General features: G+C 35.1%; 1 protein-coding gene across 16 annotated transcripts in view; it reads left to right on the top strand.

Moving 5' to 3' along the window:
• The window catches only part of RALGAPA1 (Ral GTPase activating protein catalytic subunit alpha 1), a 133,451-nt gene that overhangs the window by 35,191 nt on the left and 72,326 nt on the right, over positions 1–25,934 (top strand). For 6 of the 16 annotated variants that reach the window (XM_042791112.1, XM_042791113.1, XM_042791110.1 and 3 more), the window contains exons 15-22: positions 706–943; positions 3,258–3,419; positions 7,839–7,979; positions 14,277–15,845; positions 17,761–17,885; positions 20,101–20,317; positions 21,470–21,646; positions 25,093–25,245. In XM_042791112.1, coding sequence (XP_042647046.1) covers positions 706–943; positions 3,258–3,419; positions 7,839–7,979; positions 14,277–15,845; positions 17,761–17,885; positions 20,101–20,317; positions 21,470–21,646; positions 25,093–25,245 — 2,782 coding nt within the window. The remainder of the gene's footprint in view (positions 1–705; positions 944–3,257; positions 3,420–7,838; positions 7,980–14,276; positions 15,846–17,760; positions 17,886–20,100; positions 20,318–21,469; positions 21,647–25,092; positions 25,246–25,934) is intronic. The other 10 variants (XM_042791120.1, XM_042791118.1, XM_042791119.1 and 7 more) reach the window with 6 other exon arrangements.

The raw sequence follows: 25,934 nt of genomic DNA, 5'->3' as shown, positions 1-25,934 counted from the left end.
TTGTAGGTTGAGATAAAAACAGTTTAATAAAGTTAATAAAACAATAACAATAATAGAAAGTATAAACGGGCAATGCACAATGTGATTGCTCACCACCCGCTGACTGATTCTATTCTAGCCCAAACCAGGACACACCGTGACAGCAGTTTTTGGGGTATTATGAAATTTAAAATTTGCTGTCCTTTAATTGAGTAGAGGTAACTGGCAATGTGAGCAGTTTTAGCCAGTTTCCATTGCAAAATTAGCTCAAGTCAGCACATAATCTTCTGTGCCATGCATGCCTAACCAACTGATTTTTTTATTCCTTACAGTAAGCTGTAGCAGATCCTTTAAAAGTTTATAGTTGCAGAATGCTCTTTTGGTGGCTTCTCTGTAAATTAGATCTGTAAAGTCTCCAGATTCTTTAGTAGGGAAAAAACACACAAGATACAGATGTGATGTGAACTAATTGAGAACAGTATTGCAAAACTTGTAAGATACCGAAAGATCTTCCATGAGTCAAATTAGTTGTTCCTGTATCCAAGTCAGAAGCCCATGTTAACTTAACACTTGATAATTCATGAAAAGACAGTGTGTTCTGGTGAGGAGAAGAACGTCTGCACTACACAAATTTCTGTGGCAGTTAGAAGCTTCCTTTTAAGCAGTAACATTTGAATGTTGTCATCTTATGTTCAGAACCCAACTTCTCTCACTTTATTCTTTTAGACTCTTATAGTAGCTTGGATCAAAGCAAATCTAAATGTGTACATCTCTCGAGAACTTTGGGATGACTTGCTGTCTGTAATGTCATCACTGACATATTGGGAAGAGCTGGCCACTGAGTGGTCACTGACAATGGAGACACTAACTAAAGTATTAGCTAGAAACTTATATAGCCTGGACCTCAGTGACCTGCCGCTGGATAAATTAAGTGAGCAGAAGCAGAAAAAACACAAAGGCAAAGGTAAGACAACGCTGTACACACATCATTTGAATTTGAGGTGGGGTAATGAGATGATGGTCACAGGATAATTTTGGTCTAGCCTTTTTAGTATACCTAATTAGTCATCCCTATCACCTGAAATAACTGAGTTTCTTTAAGAAAAGGCTGCTTTTTAGAACCATCACAAAATCCTTATGTTAAGATTCAGACCTGCAAATAGACACATATGGAATGTAGTTCTTAAAGTTGTGTTGAATTAAACCTAAAATGTTACACTGTAGTGAGTTACGGCTTTCTTCCTTTATCAAAGCAATTAAATAGTTGAGTCCCAATCATAACTTCCTGAAAGTAACAAATATTACATATCTGGTAAAAAATAGCTGGCTAGCAAGTGGCTGTTGCAAGCACAATTGGAATATTGATCCTGAAATCCAATGAATGTTGTTTAAAGATAAATTGTGAGATGAATTTAGTTTTGTTTGGGTACTAATTCATCACTAAGCCATGTTGAAGACATATTTTGTCGAAGTGACCTTATTGGACTATTTAAGAGAAAGGATTCTTTTAATAATCCATGTGAATGGTACCAGTTTTTAAACTGATTCCTAAACAATACAGGAAATACTCTGTAGGATGTAATGTGGGGAGAGGAGGTGGCTACTTGCTTACAATAGTACAGTTCTGGAATTGGTAAGGGGCAGAAAGTCTGTCCTCCTGGATAGAGGGGGCTGGACTGAGAGCTGCAAAACCTGGATTCTCTTCCCTGATCAGAGACGTGACTTTCCATGTGCAGCCATGAGCACTCGTTTCTGTCTTTGTTTCCATTTCTGTAAAATATGGGTAATGATACTGTTCTCCTTTAAAGCATGCTTTAAGATGTAATAGTGAGAGGCAGGATTATATTTCAGGTGAGTAATAAAGATGACAAAAAAGTGTAATTTTTAATCTACTTTTTAATCTCTCTGTATTCTGATTGATGTGGTTCTCCTGTCAAACCTGAGGGAAAGTACTTCCTACTAATATCCAAGGGTTTGTCAGTGAGAAGTAATTTATGTGGATTCCTTCTCTTAAGGAGAATGTTCCTGTAGGCTGATTTTGCTAAAAACATTTCACATGCTTCCAAATTTCTCATCTTGGGCAGAGGCATTATTCAGATTCTCATTTTGTTCTTCTGGTGTGTAACAACTGGACAAAAAATACATTTCTCTGTAGTTGACCCTGAGAAGTTGTTCCAGACCATGCATTTTTGTTTTCCTATACTACATAGCTTGCTTCATTTTCTTGCAAAAGAAACGGTTTACAAAAAAAAAAAAAAAGTCTTAAATGGGATAAGAACATACATAGTTACTTGAATATAGGTTTAAAAACCATCTTGAATCATCTGTATCACCCACACAGAGCCACATGAGAACAGTTTATGTTAGTCTTCCGTAACAGAGTTCCAGAGAAAGACTCCCTTGTTAAATGTGAGTTAGAGTTAAATCCAGCTTTGGAAGTAATAAATACCATACAAATTACGCCAAATTTTTTTGGCCCTGTTCATTTGCTAATAACAGTGAACATGTACTAGGGCTTACTTTCCAAGAAGATGCCCTTTTAATGATTGCAATTGTGTATCAAGTATAATTTTGGATTATATGAGTTCAGTGTGGATAAGGAAATACATTGTAAATAATTCTTTAGTTCATTTTTTTTTTACATACAGTTGATTTTGATAGCTCCTCATATGAGTTTTATTTACATCAATATAAATGTAAAATCTGAATTTGTTCCATCTTTTCTTTACCTTAGTATAATATTTTTATAGTATAGAATTTCCAAAGGGCCTTGTACTCTGAGCCCATCATCCCATTTTTTTGCTTTTGCATTTTGTGCTAAAATAATTTATCATCTTTATTTCACATTCCTCAAATATCACAAAATTATTTGGATAAAACCCCCACAATATTAATGGTCTGCATTTCATGATTTCGGGTGTCATGTATAATAGGAGCGGCAAAGGAAAAATTTCTATAGTTATACATTTTATCAGCCTACAACCTTTATAACCCCAGTTTTCTTGCAGTTTTACACTTGATTGGTCAGAAAAGAAAATCACAACAGTTTAATAGCACGAACACTTCTGAAAAAGTTTGAGTATCCATCAGTGTTAATGCTGGCAGAGTGGGTTTATATATTTAAAAGCCAGTAACAAGCTGTTTAGCTTTTGAAATTGTGTTTGCTTTGTTAACATAATTTATTCTATCCAGCTTTAAAACCCTTTGAAAGAACACAACTACAAATATCTGGTGATACCAGAGTAGAAGTGAATAGATTTGCAATTCTATTTTTGCAGGAGTTGGGCATGAATTCCCAAAATCTTCTGTTGATAAGTCCTTTTCTAGAGGCTGGAGCCGTGATCAGCCTGGACAAGCACCAATGAGACAACGCAGCGCTACGACCACTGGCTCTCCAGGAACAGAAAAGGCAAGAAGCATAGTACGGCAGAAAACAGTTGGTACGTATCTGTAGAAGTTGATATAAGTGACATTTGAGAAAGGGTAAGGAATTAATAACTGACTTCTGTAGCAACATGGATAACTTCTTTCCACAAAAGTATACTATCTACAGTGATTAGTTAAATGTGTAAATTATGCAGCTTTATGTGCTTTGAGGTTAGCCGAGTAGCCTGTGGTTACTAGAATTACAGTTGCTGCAAATGAAAGTAATGCAGTTGATGTATTAATTCTTAATTAGTTTGATCACATGTTTAAGATGGATTGGAAAAATAATACTGTTGTATGTATATGAAAGAGAAAAAAGCTGGAATGGTTTGAGCAATGGTGTGGGTAGATGGGTAATAAACAGAAGGCTTTTTAAGTGTGTGTTTTCATAAACTGTACACAAAATAGTTCAAGTATTTTCCAACTGTGCAAAGAAAAGTGAGAGAAATATGTATATGTCTGCATAGTTTATAAAATGTGTTGTCTTTTACTATACCTTGAATTTTGCATTAATGAAAGATTGGCACAGATGTATGCAATTCTTCATTTCTGAAGTCATCTATTTCTCAACTTCATTACTTGCAGATACTCTTTCCTGTGTTAGAAATGAGTGATGCTAAACTGCTTTAGTTGGATTGCTCAAAAGGCGACTCGTGTTCATATGATTTACTTAAAATATCTTAACATTAACTGCACTACAAATTTCTTTACTCTGTTGTCTCATCTTGATCTCAGTGATATCCCTTATGTGAAGGGAAATTGAGCTGATTTTACTTCTTTATTTAAAAAAAAGAACCTTTTAAGTATCTCTTGCTTTTTTACTATCTCTGTAGTAGTAGTAGCTTTGGTCATTGTGTGTTGTTGCTTCGCTGATACTTCTTGGATGAAGGTACATTCTGACACAGTTTTAGAAACTGGAGATGCATATTGGTAGTTGAATATATAATTGTGTTAGCTTTTCAGAAATTAACATTTTATTTCTTTTTCTAAAAATACTTGCAAGTAATTTTTTTAAGTCACAGTGGCTATTTAGCCAGAGTCTTTATTTGAGTATTCCTCAAATTTCTCCATTTAAAAATTTTGTTTTCTTACAAGGCTTTTGTTGGTATGGGAAAGTTAATTGTTCCATAAGCAGTACAGACATGAGAGAAAAGGAAGTTACTGCTTCAAAATTTCCTGTCTTTTTCATGTAGTCAAGTGCTACACAGCTTTTCCTGTATCTCATGTTGACAGCACCTAGTTTGACTAAAGTTTTCCTTATGGATCACAGAGACTTTAAATGTAATTTCTGCTTCTCTGTAGATAGTCCGTGATTAAGTGTTGTGGTGTTTTTGTTTTAAATCTTAATTGTCTTAACAAGGTAAAGCTCATGTTAAAATTTCTCCTTCATAAATTGTTAATATTTCAGGTATTCTGTCAGAACATTATGTTGTTTGGTCAATTTATTAATGGTTTTGTTTTGCTGCTATTTGAAAGATGACTATTTATATGATGTTAACCCTAAAATGACTGAAATTTATCCTAATCAAGCTATATGTTGACCTGGTTAGCAGCAAACTAATCTGATTTTAGTTTCAGTGTACTTTAGCTTCCATGGTTTTGTTCCTTTCCTCCAATTATCTTACATATTTGATATTAATAAGCCAAGTTTGTATTACTGTAACCAGTTAAAATTTCAGATGTATTCATTTTGTAGAATACCATTTGTGGACAAGCATCACAGCATTAGTAGGATGATTTTAGAAGATGAAAAGCCCAAAAAGAGTTGTTAGAGCCAGAATCCCAAACTCTTCAGTTTTTTAAAATGTTTATGAAGAATATGTTATGAAAGCATATGTCTTAACTGTCTGCAAACAGTTGCTTGTTACTGTCTCTAAGTCTGCTAAGAGAGCTGTTTGGATGCTTCTTAATCTGTGCCAGTAAACACAGGGTCACATAATAAAAAACCCCTGATTTATTGTCAGAATAAATAAAATTTTATATAGAACATTTTGCTGGCCAGATCCTCTCCTTTAATTTAAGAGTAGCTCCACAAGTTAAGTCTGGAATTGAGTCAGACCTCAGATATGTTGCATGATTTCTGATATGTAGTATATTTCCTCTGATCATGAGTAATATACTCTTTATATCTGAGGGGATTGCATGTTGAATATTTTATGGTAAGAAAAAGCTGGGGTTTCTTTTTCATCTGTTTTATGTTGTACACATTTTGTGTACATCTGTGCACCTCTATTTTTGAGCCATCCTCATGCCAGCACACATTTATTGCTGCACCAAATTTGTGTGTGTGTGTGTGTGTGTGTGTTACTCAAATAAAAATCACAGCTTTTCTGATATGCAGTGTGTACATTTTTAGCCTGATCTTATGTAAAGTAATTTTTGGAAAAGGACCTTTAAACATTATATGCATATGGGTTGAAAAATCTTTTGTAGGCCTAGTTACAGAATTTGTGGCTTAGGCAGCAGATTCTAGTCCTATAAACATAATGGATGAGAAAGAATTTACTAATCTATTGTTCTGCTTTTGCCTGGAGACAACAGTGGAAGTTTATAAACCTCAAATATCTAGTCCACATTCTGGTATTAAGTCTGCCTCAACTACTTAACTGAATGTGACACATCTTATTTAAAATAATAATTCACTGAGATCACATTTTCCTTTTACAGTATCTCAAAGTTAATTTTGCTTTCAATAATAATACATTGTAATTTTTCCTTCAGAAGTTTCTGTTACCTTGCAAATTGTAAATGGGTTGTTCTGCCCCTCCACTTGCTAGTATCAATGTAATATGATGGAACAGATCCAGGCAAATTGCAAGGGACACTTCATATTAGGATTTGTACTCAACACAGTATCCAATCTCAAAAGATTGGTTTATTTAGAATTGTATAATTATTTAGGTTGGAAAATACCCTTAAGTTTTACTATGTAGCTTGTTACCTTTTCTCTTGCCTACATTAATTTTAAGATGCACAGTGCTGAATGTAATGCATCTCACTATCACCGTATCCTGAATTTTATTATTGTATCTCTTAAAGAAAGAGATGTTAAGGTCTTATACATAATTGCCTTTTTTAAAAAATCTGGTTTCTGTCATATAAACTGTTTAATAGAGAATGGCTTCAGTCTTAAAACGTCTGTCTTTCTGAATTGTTTTTTCAAACTGATGTTAAGACTTCACTTAAGTTGTGCTGCACTTGTCAAATCCGTTTTCTGCTCTATGTACATTGATCTACCCAAGTTTTCTGCATGTTGCTGATAGGGACAATTCTTTAACCTGATTTAGAAGTGTGATGTGCTCAACTTTCACTGCACTCCATTCATATACTTCTGATTCCCAAACAGATCAGGAGCACTAAGATTCTAAGTTTATATCCCATGTTGTTTTGAAAATATATGTAGAAAAGTTCAAAGACTGATTAAATATCATATTGACAATATTTATATAAGATGCACTGAAGTTTCTGTAGAGGAAGTTTATTAGCAACTATTTTAAAACAAGTTATCAAATTTGCAACAGTTTGAAAAGCTGCTTGAAACAGTGAATATTACTGTTTGAAGAACTTCAAGTGTACTTTGAGGTTGAATGCAGTATCGGTTCTTGCTATATCTTACTCTGGCAAAGGAAAACAAATGTCAAAGATTCATTTAAAATCTGTTAGAAAAGCTGCAGATACAAGCTTGATCCTGATGCCACAATTCTTATGTAAGTTTTCCATTCTGTAGGACTGTTGGCAGAATGTGAGACATGAAAAGGTGAATTAGGATCAGTTTAGCAAGATTTATCCAGTATCAATTAAAAGCCAGACCCTATGGATAAAGAAACAAATTAATGCTTTTTGTTGTCAAGCCATTTCACTTCTGTCACTTCATTTTTAATGTGGAACCATAACAAGTTGTATTACAAATTTCTCTACACAGAACTGGTCATTTTATCCTTATGCTTTTGAATCTCTTTTGGAGAATCATGAATTCAAGAGTATGGGTATGTGTAAAACTCAGAGATGCTTTTTCAGGAGTAAACCAAAGGAAACTAGAAAAATGCAAATGTAGTGTAAGTTGCTTTTTCTGTTAAAAGATTTCAAGTTCTGAGTGCTTGTGGAGTGACTTTGATTTTTCAACCCCTGATGCAATGGGAAAAAAGTGTTAATTACTTTCTTGATTTTAAGTGTAAAATCTCTGTAATCGTCGTTATAAAGGCATTGTTGCTGCTTTACATAAAAGTTAAAAACTCAAAATGTCTTATGTGTCCACTGATTTTTTCCTTTCTTACAGCTCTGCCAATATCTGCCGTGCTGAAATGTTTTAATTTTTGAATTTTCTTCCTTTTTATCTTTGTTTTCTCTGTTGCTGCTTTTTCTGTGACACAAGCCTTTCATTATTAGTCACTCTTCTTTTTTCCTTCCCCACTTCTTTCTTTTCCTTTTTAAAGCCATGAGAAGCCGATCCATTGGTGAATGTGCTCTGCCATCGGCCTATATACGCAGTGCTAAAAGTGCTCCTGTTCTGATCCATACTTCCAAACCCTTCTTGCCTGATATTGTTCTCACTCCCCTTTCTGATGAGCTTTCAGGTAGTGCCACCTCTGCTAATTTCTGCACCCCCTTTATCACTTTTTTAAACCCTCTGCTTTCAAATTCTGCTAAATCATTAAATTTTTCAAAGTAAAAATACTTGGGGGATGGGGGGAGAGGGGAAGAGGTTAAGAATTAATATGTTGAGTTATGTAAAATACCATGCTATTTTGCAATTCATTCTGGAACTGTTAGAAGTTAGTGCTGTGCCAATGTTTACTATCATAAAAGTGAAAATTAGAGAAATATCTTGCTTTTTCAATTTATTGGTAAGCAGTAATACAGCATCTGTCTATCAGAGAGTACAACTGATCTAAAGTTTTTATTTGTGATGAGTGAGGGAGGGAAAGGAAGAACGTAATTTTACTTTGATTTGCTATTTACATCTTTCTATGCAAATTTTTGAATTCACTGTCATAAATGTTGTGTGGACAACCATGATAATTATATACTTTAGCTCCCATGAAAAAAGCATGTCTGAAATATATGGTATCATATAATATGCCTTACAATATTCCTGGTTTTCATTAATATATAAAAACATTTAAAAATCTATACAGTTTGGAATTCTGAAGTGCTGTGTTCTGGAGTTGTTTTCCAAATGATCCATTTTTTACAGAGTTGTAGTTTTCCTCAACATTATGATTGGTCCAGCAGGGTGGTTGCCTGGCAGTTTGACAGTAGCTTACTTTGGATAATTTTCTTTGAACAAATAGGTTCAACAATTAGAATTAGCACAGATTTTAAAAATGCATGCATGAAAGTTTACAGATAATGTTGTTTTTTCCTGTGCTCCAGTTATTACATAGGTGAAAATTAGTGTGTTAAGACTGACAATCATATTATACCTTTGTCTCAATGAGTAAAAAAAAAAAAGAGAAAGCATAGTGGGAGGACTATATAAAAAATCAAAACTGTGTACAAATATAAGGACTTAATGGCAGTAGTTTTTAAATGGAAGATATGTTCTTTTTTTATCTTTTCTATCTCTCCTGCCTGCCTTTGTTACCCAAGAAGTACCAAAAACTGTATTTTCATAATTGTATTTTGTTATGTGTCCAAAATTAAGTCTTCTTGTTGTGAAACAGAAACTTTGTGCCTTATTATTCAATCCAAAAAAATGAATAGAGATTCAGGAAAGTCCAAGGAACCCACTCTAGAGAGACCAGACTTTCACAATGAAAAATTATGAAGTATTTGAATGCAAATCTTGACAACACAAACAACGAATAATAAAATATGAATTATATGTAATAATAAATGTATGAGTGCAAAGGATATCTCTTTTGAGATATAAATTATTAGAACTTAGAAAATAGGGGTCTTTTTATAAGAATGATACATGAACAACCTACTAGGAAACAGATTTTACCTGGCCATAACGTTGTTGGAAATAGTAAATTCTTAATGGAGATCTTAAGAGCACCTGCAGAAGGGAATGAGGTTTCACATTGAACTATTATTTTGTCATACAGTCATTGATACTTAATTATCCTGTCTTAAAGAAGGCAAAAGTGCTTTTGCAGTCAATTTTACCATCCATGTTTCTGAAAAGACCTGGCTTGCATCTTTCTTCTAATGTGAACCAAACCTGATGGCTCTCTTGCTGTAATCCTTTCTGTTGGAATCCGATACAAAAACTGCACGACCAGTGTAATTCTCAAAAGTCAAATAATTTTACAGACCTTTACACTTCTAACATAGAAAAAGTAGTCCTAGGAGCGTCTTGGTTTTGGTGTCTTCTCGAACAGATGTATGTTGAAACAGCTTCATGATATGCCCAATAATCTTGAACGTTGACGGAAAACTAAAAAGCTCTAGTGAAGAAAAGCAAGCTGTTGGAGTACTGATGGGGAAGTAGCAGAGTAAAGGAGAAACTATTTACCGAATCTGAGTGCTCTTTGCTTTTTTAATTTTCTGCACTTTTTATTGCGCTGTCTCTCTCCCCTTTCTTTTTTCTTTTCTTTTCTTTTTTTTTTTTTTTTTTTTTTTTTTAAACATGGAACTTTTATCGTTTTTTCTTGCCTTTTCTTCTTACAGTAAATACATTCTTTCCTGGAAGTCTTCTGTGTCCAGATGTACAACATGTGATTTGGGAAGTCATCAGATTGTTTCTATTGTAAACATTCTTTAGGTGATGAATGATGTTTAGTTAGGTGTGACAGCCCTTCCTCTTATTTCACAGTTATATGAATATCCCTGTTATCCAAACTGACTTTCAGATCCAACACAAACAGAAGGAGACGATATTTCAAATTATTCCAAAAGATGCCTTAATCTTAGCTTTTTGAAGTAGTATTCAGCTTCTTTTTAGGTGTGAAACTCCTCATCGAAAGATTGACTCACTGAACACTAGTGAATCTTGACAGGTAGTCCAAAAGAAAGCATTTATGCCAAAATCTTTGCCTATACAGTACAGTATATTAATTTTTAAGAGTAAGGCAGTACACCTCACTATGATTTGTTATTTATTGAGACATACTGTTCGTGCTTGAAGATCAGTCAGTTGGTTAACAAAATTCATTGCAAAAGCTCAGTACTGACACCTAGTCATCTAACATCATAGAGGATGCTGTTCCTAAGATTGCCGTTCCTTCATGTAGTTTCTTAGTTATGCTGTATTCCCATGTGTAGAATATTTGCAGCTTTTCAAATAGGATCCAGAAAGTATAAGTGGAGATTTATGCTTTAAGATGTGTAATTAAACAGTAAAGTGGTTTGGTGTAGTGCAGTTGTTGCAAATCTTCAATATTTCTAAAAAGAGCTTTTCTTTTAACCTGTTAGAATCACAGGAAATCCACTCTTACATGTTTATAGGATAACTAACAAAATAACCATTCATTCCTGGAACTGCTGAGGATTTTCAGGTACAAGATCACTTGTGAAAAAAAGTGTTGGTGAGACGTAGGTAAGATTCCTAGAAGCAGTGGGCCACTATGGCAGACTAATGTATTGCAGGTGGGAGATGTTTCCTTATCCACTGGGACTAAAATAATCAAATGAAGCATTAACATGAAAGGGAAACATACATTATGCCTTTGCAACCTTGCTCCCTAATCAGTAAGTAATCATTAAGATGAAATATAAAGAAGTTATAATTGTATCATCAATATGACTGTAATTATTCTTGAACCCCAGAAACTCATAGAATGTGTGTGTTCTTCTAGAAGAATTGGAATGAAAGCTGAGAACCAAAACATGTTATTTTTTCTCCACTTTGTAAAATAACTTTCCATGATGAAATATAATCCTGTCCAAACATTATATGGGAATCTTTTCCTTGTGTTCATGTGGTCTTGCCAGAATGTGTCTCTCCATGAGTTTGTATTTTACGTTATCTATCTCCCACTTGCTACTGTAAAACTACCTTTTCTTTCTGCCTTCTAGCAGAAAAAGGAGAAGTAATGTTGATTTAATGAAAGTTGTGACTGGATGAGATTGCTAGAACTGCCAATTTCAATCTCTTCTCCACTGTAAGGTGTGAGGAACCAGGACAGCGTTTCTCCCAGGTACATGCTGTGTGTCAGATACACAGCCTTCTGGTGCACAAGTGCAGTGTAGTTAGTGAAAGCTCCTTAGCAATTGATGGTGTCCCAATTTGACTGTATACCTTTGTGCAACGTGAAGCCTGGTTATGAAGGAGCTGTTCGTTTGGTTTTTTAAACATTGTCTATATTTTCAGTGCTTATATTTCAATGACAGTGTATTTTTCATTTCCTTAATTCCTCTTCTGTAGAAAAGAAATCTCTCTTGGCACAAGCACTACATGTTCATTTGAAAATGTTTGTGTACTTACGTGTGCTAATCATGCATATGTGAGCACCTAAAATTAATACTGGATCAACACTGAAATAAATCTAGCTGAATTTATTTCAATGTGTGGAGCTGCTTGGCATGCATTTGGAGTTTTCCATCTAGTAATTTTTAACATCCTAGAAAATCATAATCACTGCATGCATGCACACTACGCAATCCTCAGGCTGCTGCTTTAGATAAGCTTGAATTTATAAAAGATGCATATTGAGGGCTCAAGATGAGATTGGTGTATCACAGTTACATATATTAATCTCATATATAACATTATCATACATATTTTTGACTGAATTGTATGGTCCTTTCTTTGCAGATGTAAGAAGTAACTTTGAGACTATATAAGCATAACCTGCATTAATCTGTGCCTAAGTCAGTAGAGAGTTTGAAATAACAGTTCCAAATAGAGAGAGACACCATTCATTTCAGGGGGTGTCCATTCATATAGTTAGTAATAAGTGAACAAGACCAATGATGCGAAATTTGTTGCTTATCAAAGCTGGAGAGGAAAGGTATAATAAATTCTCCGGTATACGATGATTTTCAGTTAATGTTTATTTTCTGAAATAGCTTGGACGTCTACTTTCTTTTTCTAATATAGACCTGTCTATTTCCTGTCTTTACAGTTCAGTAAACTTTGTATCAGATTAAGCTTTAATTTTAAAATTTTAACCTCTCTGAAAACTTGAGCGTGGAAATACCTCTTTTCGTCTTCTTCCAACACTTACATTTAGTTAAGTAGAGATTTATCTAATTTCTCTAGTTTTACTCAGAAGAAGAATATGAGAAAATTCAGCTCCAGCTCTAACATTCTCAGCAAAGTGTGAACACTGTAAAACAGGATTTTCACGTGACTTCATATTATCATTATTAAGTATTACTGAAATAGGTATAGAGGTCCATGAACTAATAATATAAATATTTTAAAATTAATTCAGAATAAGTTCTTTATTTTGGCAGTAACGTATCAGATTTAGGGGAGGGAAAGGGGCTTAAATTTTATGCTGATTTAAAGTAAATTCACCACTGGAGTCCTGAAATAAACCCTCTAGATAGAACCACAAGGTAAGTGTGTTTATTGTGGCAAGTAACTTGTTGGTGTTCATTTAAACTCTCTGTTGTTATTCCTGGCTTTAAAAGCATATCTACAACTTCTTAAGTGGTAGGTAGTGAAAAATAAATCTGGGGAATAAGGGATTCTATCAAAAAGAAACCCAAAGAAGATTGAGAAGGCTGGTTTTGCTTTACCATTCCCAAGTACCTATCCCATAAAGATACTGCAAGGGCTAGTGTGAATTCTTGCAATTAGTTGAATTGTCTGTAAGAGATACTTAGTCTTGCCTACAGTGGTGATTTGTTAGTATGTGGTGTTCCTATAACATATCAGGAAGTCTGAAGAGGAGCGTGAAGGTTTTTTGTTTTTGTGGATGATATGAAATGGGCTGAAGATAATACTTCTGTACAATTCCTAGGTGATCCATGTTGAAACTGCAGCTTTCATTACAGTTAACTATGGTTTGTACTGATGCTAACATATTAGCAGTCTAAACAGACACAAGGAGTTGCTAATTCAAATGGTCATAACAAATGTTCTGGTCTTTTCATAACCAAAAGGGGTTTTACTCTAATGTTAATTGTTGTGAGGCTGCAGGATGTTTTTCAGTAGCAAAGTCCTTAACTTGGTGATTCTTATGTATGTCACATTTTCTTGAGTAAAACTGGAAGAAGAAGGGGAGGTAAGCCTCCATCAAGTATTTAGTTTCACGTTTTGAAGATGAGAGACAAAGCATCCTTCTAGGGAAAAAGGATATATCTTTAAATTATCCATTATGTAAGTCATCTTTTCTGTGTAGGGCCAGCTCTTCCCTGTCATTTAAAAGCTTTAGTCTTTAGATATATACTGTATTACATATGCCATAATATTAATAAATGTATGATAGTATTCTTTATAATAGTTCAGTAATTTATACATATTCATACAAGTAATGAAAAAGTAATAGTTTGCCACTTCAATAGATATTTCTGATTTTCCAGAAAACTTATTTGCTCTCTTTGGAGTTGTACATTTTTCTGAAGATGTAAATTCCATGAAGGGTACTACTGTTAAGTTAATTTGTATTCCACGTAGCCATTTCCTGAACATGGTAGCTGGAATAATATTGGTTGAATTATTGAACTTATTGGCACAGCCCTAGCTTTAACTGTATTTCCAAACGTTCCATGGTCTCACTGTTTGTTCTCATGCATGTTAACATTTAAAACTGTGTTCTGATGGTCTAACTCATTTATATTACATTCTGTACTGGATATTATGTGCGTGTGTTTTTAACACTGTAGTACTGGAAAAAGTATTTTTGTTGTACTTAAGAAAACAAGGCTCTGGACTTTCCTGGCTTTTAAAGTCACATAATTAGGATGTAGTGGTAAATAAATATTGTCTCTGTATGTAAATTTTAGTGCATGTTACATATACTTTCTTCCTACAGACATTGACGATGCTCAAATTCTTCCACGTCCACCTCGAGTCAGACATTTTTCACAGAGTGAGGATGCTCCAAGTGAAGTTTTTGGTGCATTAAATGAGGAACAGCCACTGCCACGAAGCAGCAGCACCTCTGACATCCTGGAACCATTCGCAGTTGAACGAGCCAAAGGTGCAGTTCCTGTCATTGACAGTTCATCCCATCATGCTCCAAGCTTACAGAGTTCCACTGAGACCTCTTCAATGCATAGATCCACTGAAAGCCATATCACTGATACAAATAGCAGAGAGTCCTCCTTGGAAGTTGGGGATAGTATTTATGACCATCTTTGTCATTTAATAGGGCCGGTAGAATTTGCAAACACAGCCTTTGAACAAAGCCAATATGTTGACCTTGAAGGTGAAGATGATCTCCTTTCCTCTCTGAGAGAATATCTTAAAGAAAAAGAAGAACTTTGCGGTAACTTTGAGATAGATAAATGTGAGGCTTCTGCTCACGAAGTTGATACATCAGTAAATAGGAATGATAGATTACCACTGGATGGATTAGAAAATAGAGATCAGACTGGTCAATGTACGAATAGCATTACTGTTACAGAAAGAGCCGATAACACAGAGCTGCACCTAGAACAAAACCAAAGTGGCTTTATAAGTAATATTGCACCTACTCAAGTAGACATTGTTACAAGAAATCAAGCACTCGATAAAGCCAAACAGTTAAATATTGATAAACAGTATGAAAGCGTGTTTGATCATGGGTCGAGTAGTCCTAGCAACAAAGAAGGGAAGAGATACCTGTACAGGCAAGCAGCCACTGAAGCTGATGTAGATTTAGTTGTGGAAGCAACGGTAGCTGGAAAGCATAAAAGTGCCCAGTTTAATGAAAAAGTAACCAACTCACGTGTTATGCATGCAAAGAAAATTCTTCCTAAAGCACAAGTTAACCCTCAAATGCCTCACATCACAGGCACAAGCAAACTGTCACCAACTAAAAGGAGTATATCTGAAACCGTAACTCATAGGGCCAAAATCATGAAAATAACAACTAAAAAAAGAAATAGTGTTCATGTTACTTTTAGGCCATCTACTGAATCGGTTCAATTTTACAATCCTCTTGAGAGCAAAGAGGCCGCTTGGAAAGCAAGACTTCGTAAACTCGGTGGCTTCAGTAGTAGCGGTAGTGGTAGCAGCAACAGCAGTGCCAGTGCAAGCGCCAGCTCATCAGCTGTCACAGAGCTGGTTAGACCTGGAATATATAGACCTCTAGATGCAATCAGTGCTGCTTCAGCTGGCAGCAAGCAAATTAAGGAATCTACAGAAATTCAAGCAGCCGTGTTGCAAAAAGAAGGTATTGCAGTTAATCAGTTCCATAATCGTAGTGCCTTTAGAGCATCAGGTCAGGAGTCAGCACAACAGCAGGGCTCCCTGGGTGGTGTTTATAAAACTGTTGTACATGCTCTTTCGAAGCCGAAGGCAAATGTTTCCCCACAGAGGCAGAACAGAATGCCAGCAGAGGCTCCACTGAGGGATCTGTACAGTCATGTAATGGGCTATTTTGGAAGGAAAGCTGCAGGTGAGCACTAACAGTGTGCAGAGCGCAAAAGGAGAAAGGCAGCACCAGTTTGGCTTAATGCAACTGAAGCAAGCTCTGATAAGCAATCAAAAGGCTTTGGGATGATCACTGCTTTCCCTGTTTGGTTATGCATGCGCCTACAGCCAGCTGATTTTTCTCCCAGCATAAGTTACTTTTACATACTTTAAATTACTAATTTCCCTTTTCAAGATACTTAGTTGAACCTCTTTGCTGCTGAAGACCATCAGGTTAGGGAAGAGGAAGAGACAGTAAATGACCTAATAAAGGATTAAGCCCTGAGAGTTTTGAATTTCCATCTACCATGCAGAGCTTTAAAATTTAGCCTACTGAATGATTGGCATACACATATTTTATCAAAATGTGCTATTCCACTCTGAGTGTGTGTAGTTTGTCATAAGGACCTGGCTCTCGACCAGCTAGGTTGAACTAATTGTATTTCTGGTTCATTTAGTGTGTTTTCTTCTTCCTCCTCCTCCTCTTCCTCCTTTTCCTCCTCCAAAACAAAAATGCCCCTCAAATTTACATTTGGAGGTCAGTTTAGATCACTTTCAAAAAATAGTCTGAAACAGAAATCTCCTGTTACTGGAATGATTTCATTGCGACAGTTCTCTGTGAGTCTAACCATGTTTTGTTTGAGTCTTTTTCAAAATACGCTGTAGGCCTTTCTGTATTTATTCATCAAAATGATGCGGTTACATCTTGGCAACATCTTTCATTGCTTTCTTTTTTCTTGGAATCATGGATGTTCATGAAGGTCTCATGATAGTCTTTCTCCTGCTAACTATGAGACCTCTGTGGACTGATCAAAAAAGAAGGCTGTCACTCTAATACCTGTTGTCTTAGTTCACGTAACCTTAAATGAACAATGAATTAACTTTCAGCAGTAATGTAGGTTTTCTTTTTCCCCATTTTTATGCTGGCATGATTAACAGAGGATTCTGTAATGCATCCTGCATCGAGATGTTAATGCCACCTGAGGGCAGTCTTTGTAAGCATAGCACCACGAGTGTGACTGTCATGGGTCTCAAAAAAGTTATTTTCTTCCCTGCAGAATCTAGACTTCTGAAAAAGAGATACCTGGAAAGCACTGATTTTAGGAGTACCTTTTATTTGAAATCTGTAACATTTAATTGAGCCTGATTATTAGAATAAACTACGTGGTGGTCTCATGAGAGATGGCACTGAGGGAAAAATTCTTACAGAGAAAATATGAACTGAAATAACTTGAAGACTTTAAAGGTGAAGGTCATGAAGTCGAGTGTAACAGCCACAGTTAAATATGAACAGTATAGTTATATCAAAAATATAACACTGATAAATGAGTGAACTTAATTAATTGTTCATAACCATTGACCATCCAGAGTTTGAATTTTCATTCCATGTACTAGTATGTAATTTTATTACGTAGCATTTTCTTTGCACTATTTATATTAACTGTATACAGTGCCACACTTGTGACATTTGTCATTAGTACATATTACAACCTAGTTTACTTTTTCCAATACGTTGCTCTTCATTAGGAATGCAATGAAGAAGGAGCCTGTAGGAATCATAAAATTTTGGGGATTTATTACTTATTTGTTATGATACGGAGGAAGAATATATGCTGTATCCTTAAAGCAAGCATTAACAACTTTGAGTAGTGCTTACCTATAAGCTTCTTGCTCTTTAAGGTGGTACTGGAAATCGACTAACCCCTGCTTAGTGGGAAGAAGAAGCCATACTAATTCTTAAAGTAGAATCTGCTTTAAAAGAGGGAAATTCTTAAAATGCATGTTTTGCAATTTTGATTTTTTAATTTCTGTTAATTAGCAGGTTTTTTCATTTGTTACCTTTTGTTTTGCAAATGCTTTGGTGTGTTCTTTACTATATACAGTTGTCCATTTGCTTTTAGCTAATAGAGAGGACATGAGTCAAAAGCTGCACCCTATTGATAGTGATATTGGCAGTAGCAATACAAATGTCCCTGACCTCATGGATGAATTTATAGCTGAGAGACTCCGCAGTGGTAGTGCACTGGTAAGCCTTTAAACTTCCTACATTTCAATATGTAAGTCTGCATGTATGTATGAACTCATCAGTGACATTATAAATCAGTTCACTAAAACATCTTTCTCTGGATTTTATGAAGCAGAAAGAATTAAGAATATCACTTAATTATTCCTTGCCTTTAATATAGATTCATGCCATTTTATGTCATTTGTGTTTTTATAGCTATTAAATCATTGTGGAAGCAATGCAGAAGTTATTGCCAGATTTATAGTCTCATTGATTTAAAAGGCCTTACTTTCATCTGTAAAGATATTTGTACACAGACACTTTCAGAATAATAGTTTATATGTAAATTTGCAGTTTGCAGGGAGGTATGTAGTTAGGTACCATGCTGTAATATGGTACTATTCTCTACAGGTACAATCAGTGCAACAGACTATGGAAGTACACCAGTGTATGTTTTTTTCTTATTTTTTTTATTTCACTTAGGAGTGTTGAATAATTTCTTATAAATAGTTCCCTGCTAATTGGACCAACTTTTCATAGACTTTCTTCCTATACTTTTTGAGAAGTGTCATGTCGTTTGGCATGTCATTCATAATGAGAAATTCTAATCAATTTTAAGTCAAGAGTTTCTGATTACTGTTGAATGCTTACAAGATGAGACAACTGATTTGAAGAGATAAGTTTTATTAACTAGCAATGAAGGGGGAAATATAAAAAAAAAGTTGCAAATGAAGAACAGAATGGGTAACAATTTAATTGTAGCATTTAAAAGTTGCTCAGTTCCTTTTTCTGCTTAGAATTTTTTAAAGAAGGTCATTTTAAGACATGCTTCTGTAGAAACTTGTAAACAAGTAGTTGTTGCTAATAAGGGGCAGAAGAAGATTCTTTGAAGTGGTTAGAAAAATTTATTTATCACCATCTTTTATAAATGGCAAGAGAGGACCTATAAAGTTTGTCCAAAGGTATGCTTTTTTCTCTCTTGTATTGAACTCATGTTTATGAAACTTGATTGTTGGTGCAAAGTATTCTTCTTAGCAAGTTTTGAGTTACAAGATAAAAATGCTAGCTTGAAGCCTATAAAAAAAAGTGTTAATTTAGTTTGCAAAGGAATAAAACAGAAATCATCACAGCTGGCCACAGAAGAAATTAAGAGAGGTAATACTATTTGTTTTCACATAGATGAGCAAGAATACTGGTTATTAATAGTTCAGACAAAAGAATTGATACTTTCCTTAGGTAGCAAAAAACAGCCAAGGTAAGTTTGAATAAATATTTTGAAACTGCCCCTGATTTTGTAATCCAACACACAAAAATAGGTATGCCTTCTTAAAACAGAGTACCAATTCATTAAGATTAGTTTTAGGTTGTTATATCTATTGAACGCTAAAACCTTGTATCATGAAAAGCCTGTCAGTCTGAGTAAATCTCTAACTAGTAGTTGAGTAGTAAAAGAATAGAGAAGTGACTGGGCCTAGTGTAAAAGTCATCTTCGGTCTCATCATATATAAAGATTTCAAGCCATTTCATAAAATGGCTTTTCAACTTCAATCTCTCTTCCCTTTCAAGCAAGCAGTCCTATCTGTGGGAAAAAAGTACTGAAAGAAAGACTCCAGATAGAACACCACCTTACTTTTACATGAGCAAATCTATATGCCTTATTTCTGCTATATGCTGCCTTTGGTGTCTAAGTCAGTACCAAGGTTTTGGTTTAATCATAAGAAAATTAATATATGAGTTAGTAAATTCACTTACTTGTGGTGTCCATTAAATTTTTGCTTATAATATGATAGCCTGTAGGCCAGAAAACACAAAATTCCTTGACCTTTTTTTTCTGCTTATGTCTGGAACCAAGGTTAAGAAGTTTTCTTTAGTAATTTAGACATAATCTAGAGATAATATACTTTTTTACTGCTTTTCTCTCTCAAGTCTTACCTAATACGTGTGGCACATGCTAGTCTGAATCATAGCCTTTGAAGGTATATACCCAAAAATTCATTGTGCAGATAACATTTGCATTTATGAAATTGTGTGACTGCATGGGTTGTTCACTTACTGCTGTCTGTTGTGGGGTTTGGAAAGTCTTGGCTATGTGTGTAGTATGATGACAATTTCTAGTTTAAGTACTTAGGAACTATTTGTTACATTCAGACATCTGCAAATGTGGGATTGCTTTTTCCATTTTATATAAATAAGTGATTCAGGATTGTAAGATAATTTATATCTCTTCGATGTTTAGAATGTGACAAGAAGAGGAAGCAGTCCTGGTAGCCTGGAAGTTCCTAAAGACCTTCCCGATATATTGAACAAACAGAACCAAATGCGTCCAATAGATGACCCAGGCGTGCCTTCCGAATGGACGTCACCTGCCAGCGCGGGCAGCAGCGACCTCATCAGTTCAGACAGCCACTCTGACTCCTTCAGCGCCTTCCAGTATGATGGCCGCAAATTTGAAAGCAAGTATATTTTCCCAAAAGTAATAGCATTTTTGATTGATGGCTTGCGAATTTCCCCTTTTTTTTTTTTTTTTTTTTTTCTCTTTTTTTCCTTTTTTTTGGTAAAGTTGTATGCCAGCAGTTTTCTGTAAAGAGAGCTTATTTTCATTTCCCATGGAAATCATTAGCAGGTTAACGGAGCAAGTGGAGTTCTTGAGGAAGGCTACTGTGTTTATAGTATACTATACAAAACAGCACTGGAGTGCTACTGTGCAAAAAAGCAGACAAACAGCGAACAGAAGTTAGAAAGAAATATTGTCTTCTCCCTGGAATGTGTCTGACTGTTTTGCAAAAAATATAAAAATGAAAGGTTACTTGTTTTGGAAGCTATTTAATTCTTTTGAAAACATTTAGTTAAACTAAAAGAGAGGCTTCTGTTATTTTTGCAGTGGTCTTTGTGTAACTATAGATTAATCAAGATGCTAAGTGTAATATGGTAAAAATTAGTATGCTTTGCATAATAACACAATGCTTTTCATTCATTTCATTTTTCCATTCCCACTCTTGTTCAACAGAAGGTGTCACAATCATTGCTGGGAATTATGACTTCATGTATTAAGTAAGAGAGAAGTAATGTTTTTATGGTAGAATTTATTGAAGAAATTACAATTTTTATATAGGTAGATGTTATGCAATTAAGTGATGATATTTAAACCTACGTTTCAGCATGACATTTTTCCCGTAGTGTTGAAAAAGCCATTTGTTAGAATATCATTTGCCATATTTTTGGTTCGAACGTAATGCTTTAACAACCAACTTGGATATTTCTTCCAGCTTGTAAATTTTGAAAATACATTCTTTAGTGTATGTTTCCATTATTTTTACTTTATTGGCACGTAGGTTCACTTGCAGCAACTAAGCAGAATACAGGACAGGCAATAGGAGCATCTTCTCCAGAAGTACAGTCACAGCTTTGTGACAGGAATGAGAATGTTCATAATAGTTAATTACTTTCTGCTATTACATTTTATGTAAATTCTGTAACAGTGTGTTAGTAGCATAGGAGATGCACATACAAGTTTTCCATGGAGGATTTTGGAGGTTCTGGGCTTTTGTTTTTTATATTAGTGGTATTTTTAGGTTGTAAGTTAATACAGTGCTTTGCTCTTACAGATTTCAGCTTTGGCACCGAGGCAGGGACACCAGCTTCCACTGACGTTGATGCAATTTCAGGACAGCAACAGAGTGCTGAGGAGCAAGAAGTGGCCAGTCTAACTACACTCCACATAGATTCGGAAACAAGTAGTCTCAATCAGCAACCATTGTCTGCTGAAGCTGCAACTATTACTGGTAAAGTAGTTAAAAAAAAAAAAAAAAAAACAAAAAACACTTAAAAAAAGCATTTATTTCAGAAATTTTCCACCCATCCTGAAGAATGCAAGTTCCAGCTTCTGCAGTGAATCTGTATTCTATAAAAGATGATTCATAGATTTCAGTTATTTTTTGATTGCTATTGAAAAGTGATGTGTGAAATAATGTAAGTAGAAAACCTTTGTCTGACTTAAGTTATCCATATGATCCTTCACTTGGTGCTAAATGTATTTTAAACCCTTTATGAGAAAATCTGTATAATTACCAGGGAGAAAACTTACCATATAATGTATGCTAGATCTCTTACAAGTGTCCTTCTATTGCTGGTAGTCAAATAGCTAATTTTCAGGGAGATTCTTTTTCTTGGAAGGCTTTGACAGTGCTCTTTCAAACCAGTGTATCACACTAAAGTATCATGGGATTCCTTTATATACATCTATCTTAAACTCTCTCTGTATTGTCTGTTGTGTTACTGGAAGTTTTTAATATGCAAAATGTTAGTTATTGTGGCATGTAAGACCAATTTCCATTTGCATAACTAAAGAATTCTTTTTCTTTTAGTACTTTCCCTGTTGTTTTTATGAAAAAATAAGCCTGTTAGGAAGCCCTGTTTCACAGCCTCAGTTGATGAGCTTGGGGCTCCACCAGTTTACTTTGCAACTGTTTCTTGAGAAAAAGAGAGAGAATAACAATTAGGTTTGCAACCACTAAGTGATGCAGTTAACCCAAACTGAATGGGCTCCTTTCTGAAAGAGAGAGTCTTCCTCTCTGAGGAGTATTTGGATGAATGATTTCTTGCCAGATTTTGTAAATGAGAAGTAAAGGTGTCCATAGTAATTTTCATACTCCTTATTCCATAACTGTTATGCACTACCATTCCTATTACAACCCTGGGAACAAGTACATATTTATCTGTGAATGCTTATACCTACACACAGTGTCTTGTTCTCTTGAGGAATCAAACTCTGCATTTTCAGAGATATTGAAAGACATCTTTACTTCCCCCACCACAATTTTCACTTTCTAAAATTGCCTTTCTGCTGAAAGAAGCATGGTATTAGCTTTGTCGGACATTGTTCAGCTTTTTCAACAGTGTTCAGCTTGACTTTTGTTCTCTTCATTTTTCTCTTTGCTGTGTGCTTGTTAAAAGTCCTTGTAAAAAAATCTGTTCTTTTTCTGTTTATTCGTTTTTATATGTTAATAATTTCATTACTGTTTGGTATTTTTGTCCAAGTTTGCACTATAATTGAATTGATAAGATTTCAATTAATGACTGAGTTGTCCATTGGGAGATTCTGTGGCTGTCTCTTCTTGTTGTTTGGACCACTGTTTTAGAGAGGCAGCTTTTGTGTGTCACATGCATTTTGCTGCGTTTCCTAAGGAAACAAGACTTGTGCAATTACACTGTCTGTCTCTGTCTGACTGTTCTACACCCCCAACAGTGTCGGAGGCCATTGTCTAATTTCTGCTAAATTGATATATAAAAAAACAGAAGGACATTATTTTCTTCGAAGTTTTATGAAAGATAGGCAGCTATCTAGTGAAAATTATGTGTATGTTGAGTCCCATGACGGCAAGGCTGCAGTGTGGATTCACTATATTAGATACCAGCAAATCCGTGCAGAAACTCAACCTCAAAACTCGGTTGTAAGAAACAAGTTTTCAGTGGTTCTGCTGCTCAGAAAACTCTTGTTTCTAAATAGCTTTGCATTGAAGGTTTTTGGAAGGAAAATTTCCTCTTGGCATATAGGCGTTATTTCATATTCTTAGCAAATGACTGAGTTTACTATTGACTGCTGTTTACGAGTCCTAGAACAAGTTGAACCCATAGTAGTCTCAGTCAAATTTGGATCCACATGTGCTGGAGTATTTGTTGGTGCTTCTTAGGAGGCTCCAGTAGTTAGCAAGTTTGCCATAATTATTTCTGTCCACTCTCTTCCATCATACGAAGGTCTCTCTCCCTTCCTCATTTTCTCCCTCCCTCCCCTGCCCATTGTTTCTCTCCATCTCATTCCCTTTCCTTCCCTCTCTTCTACTCTCCCTCACTTTCTCTCTTCCCTATCGCTCCTTCTCTTGATCTACTTTCATCCAGCTCCATATAATGAACAGAATGAAAGAGAAGTAGGAAAAGATTTTTCTGAACATCTTTTAAGTATGTATTTTACATTATCTTTGTGAGCATGTGAAAAACAAGTGGTCAGTAGCAAGAGCGGAGTATGATTACCTGTTGTGTGAAGCAGTAGTGCCCATCTCTCCAGCGTTGAGGTGTTGATTTAAATTGATGGTAAAAGCTTCGTTGCCTTTGCCATTTAAATCAGATAGAGACCTTTGCAGTTTAACAGTGTAATTAAGTTTGTTTACCACCATTTCTGTTCTGATAACACTGACATTTTCTGTCAAGTTCTTTAAACAATTTGTTCTCTTTACAAAAAAGAACGCTTCTCAGCCAATAATTTGAGAAAATTGGTGTTTTAAAAGACTCACTTTTTCATCGCTGTCCCTAAAGTTTAGTTTATCTCTAATACTGAACTTCACATATCATTATAATATTTTTGGGTCTCAGTTACATTTATCTGAGAGTTAAAATTAATAGGTTTGATTTCTTCCATTTTAACACATGCTGATGTGTAGGGAAGTATGTGGTGAATATCTGTTGTCTTTTTTCTGCCATCTGACTGTTCTGACTGAACTCAGCTTTTTATAATGATCTTCAGGCAAATTCAGGAAGTGAAACGAAGGTAGTGCAGAAGAAAAGTACAAGTACCTGCTCCCTCTCCACAGATCACTTAGAGGACACCAAACAGTTGCCTGGATAGGATGCTGCTCAGTGGTGGTTGTGGAAAAATACATTTGCAGCACTGCCATTCAAACACTTGTATTTTCCTATCTTAGAGGAAATAACATTCCTCTAACTTTATAGAACTTTCCTTCCATGTGGATTTTCTCAGCCCAATTGGCAGATAAACATTAAACATTGTCAGTTACTGGTTTGAGCTTTTATTTATAAATTAACTTGCATGCATCCATAAGCCTGGAAAAGCAGTTGTTCCAGGAAAATTTCTGCTTAACTGCTTTTCTTGAGAGAAATTTAAGTGAACAAATGTGGAGAAAAATTTCACTGGTTCAAAACACTGAAAGTGCTACAGAACAAACACATTTAAAATTATTTGGACTTAAAAGAGAGCTCTGTTAATCCATTTGCCTATCTGATTTTGTTGTTCGTGTCTCAGCTTTCCTGCATGTAATTCATTTTCTTTCAGAGCACCATTCACATGGAGATCTACTGACAGTTTTTATATCTTTTCTTGCCCAGATTTGATATATAGAAGTAGTTCAGTTTTCTTGTAATGCTATGTTTAGACATTTCAGTAGCTCAAGAAAAAAGAAAAGGCTTTAAAGGTAACTGTTAAAAATTGCATTTGCAGGCTCTGAAAGTGCTTCTCCAATCCAATCTGCTCTTGGATCCCGATCACAGACACCCTCTCCTGCCACTCTTCATGCAGATCATATTGAGCAGAAGGATCTGCAGCTGGATGAGAAGCTCCACCACTCTGTTTTACAGACGCCAGATGACCTAGGCAATATCTGGAATAGAAAATATAAACCTGTTCTTTCTTTCTTTCCAATGCCATATAATAAAGTAGCTAGTAGCACATTAGTTGTAGACAATCCTGTACGAAGCTATTTCATCTGCACGTTTTAAAAGATTTAATTGCGGTGATTTAAAAGCACACAAGAACCTTTTGCATTTTATCTTGCATTTCATTGGAACTGTTAGCAGTGGATCAATAGTCCACACATTTATAATTGTTCTTTTTGATGCTTAGAGTCATGGCAGCTTAATTTAGTATGTGGCCCTGCCATGGACTGTTTTATCATTGATGTACAAATAATAAGAAATAATTATAAAATAATGTTATATTTTCTCCTTGGAAGTTTCGTTCTTTTCCTTCTGATATTTAAACCCATTTATAATGACTTCAACTAACTTAGCTATTGAATTCTAGGATACATTAACTTTGTAAATACAAAGTTCCCATCTCTCCCATGTTTGGTCTTATGGAAACAGAAGAGTGTCTGATGTATATTTGAGACCCTTTTCCTTTAAGTAGCCTAGGGATGGACAGAAATAGAATTTTGCTTTGTACTTTGAAATTACAGCCTAGAAACTATTAGTGTCTCTACCACAGTGGTCCAGATCTTCAAAAGAAGAGGCTATGTGATTGGGCTGAATTTGCATTTGATTTTGATTTTGTATGCCTGCGGG

This window comes from Tyto alba, unplaced genomic scaffold (genome assembly GCF_018691265.1).
Source record: "Tyto alba isolate M040663 unplaced genomic scaffold, T.alba_DEE_v4.0 Super-Scaffold_18, whole genome shotgun sequence".
NCBI lineage: Eukaryota > Metazoa > Chordata > Aves > Strigiformes > Tytonidae > Tyto > Tyto alba.
The sequence above is the reverse complement of the archived record's forward strand: the minus strand, read 5'-3'. Positions and strand labels throughout refer to the sequence as shown.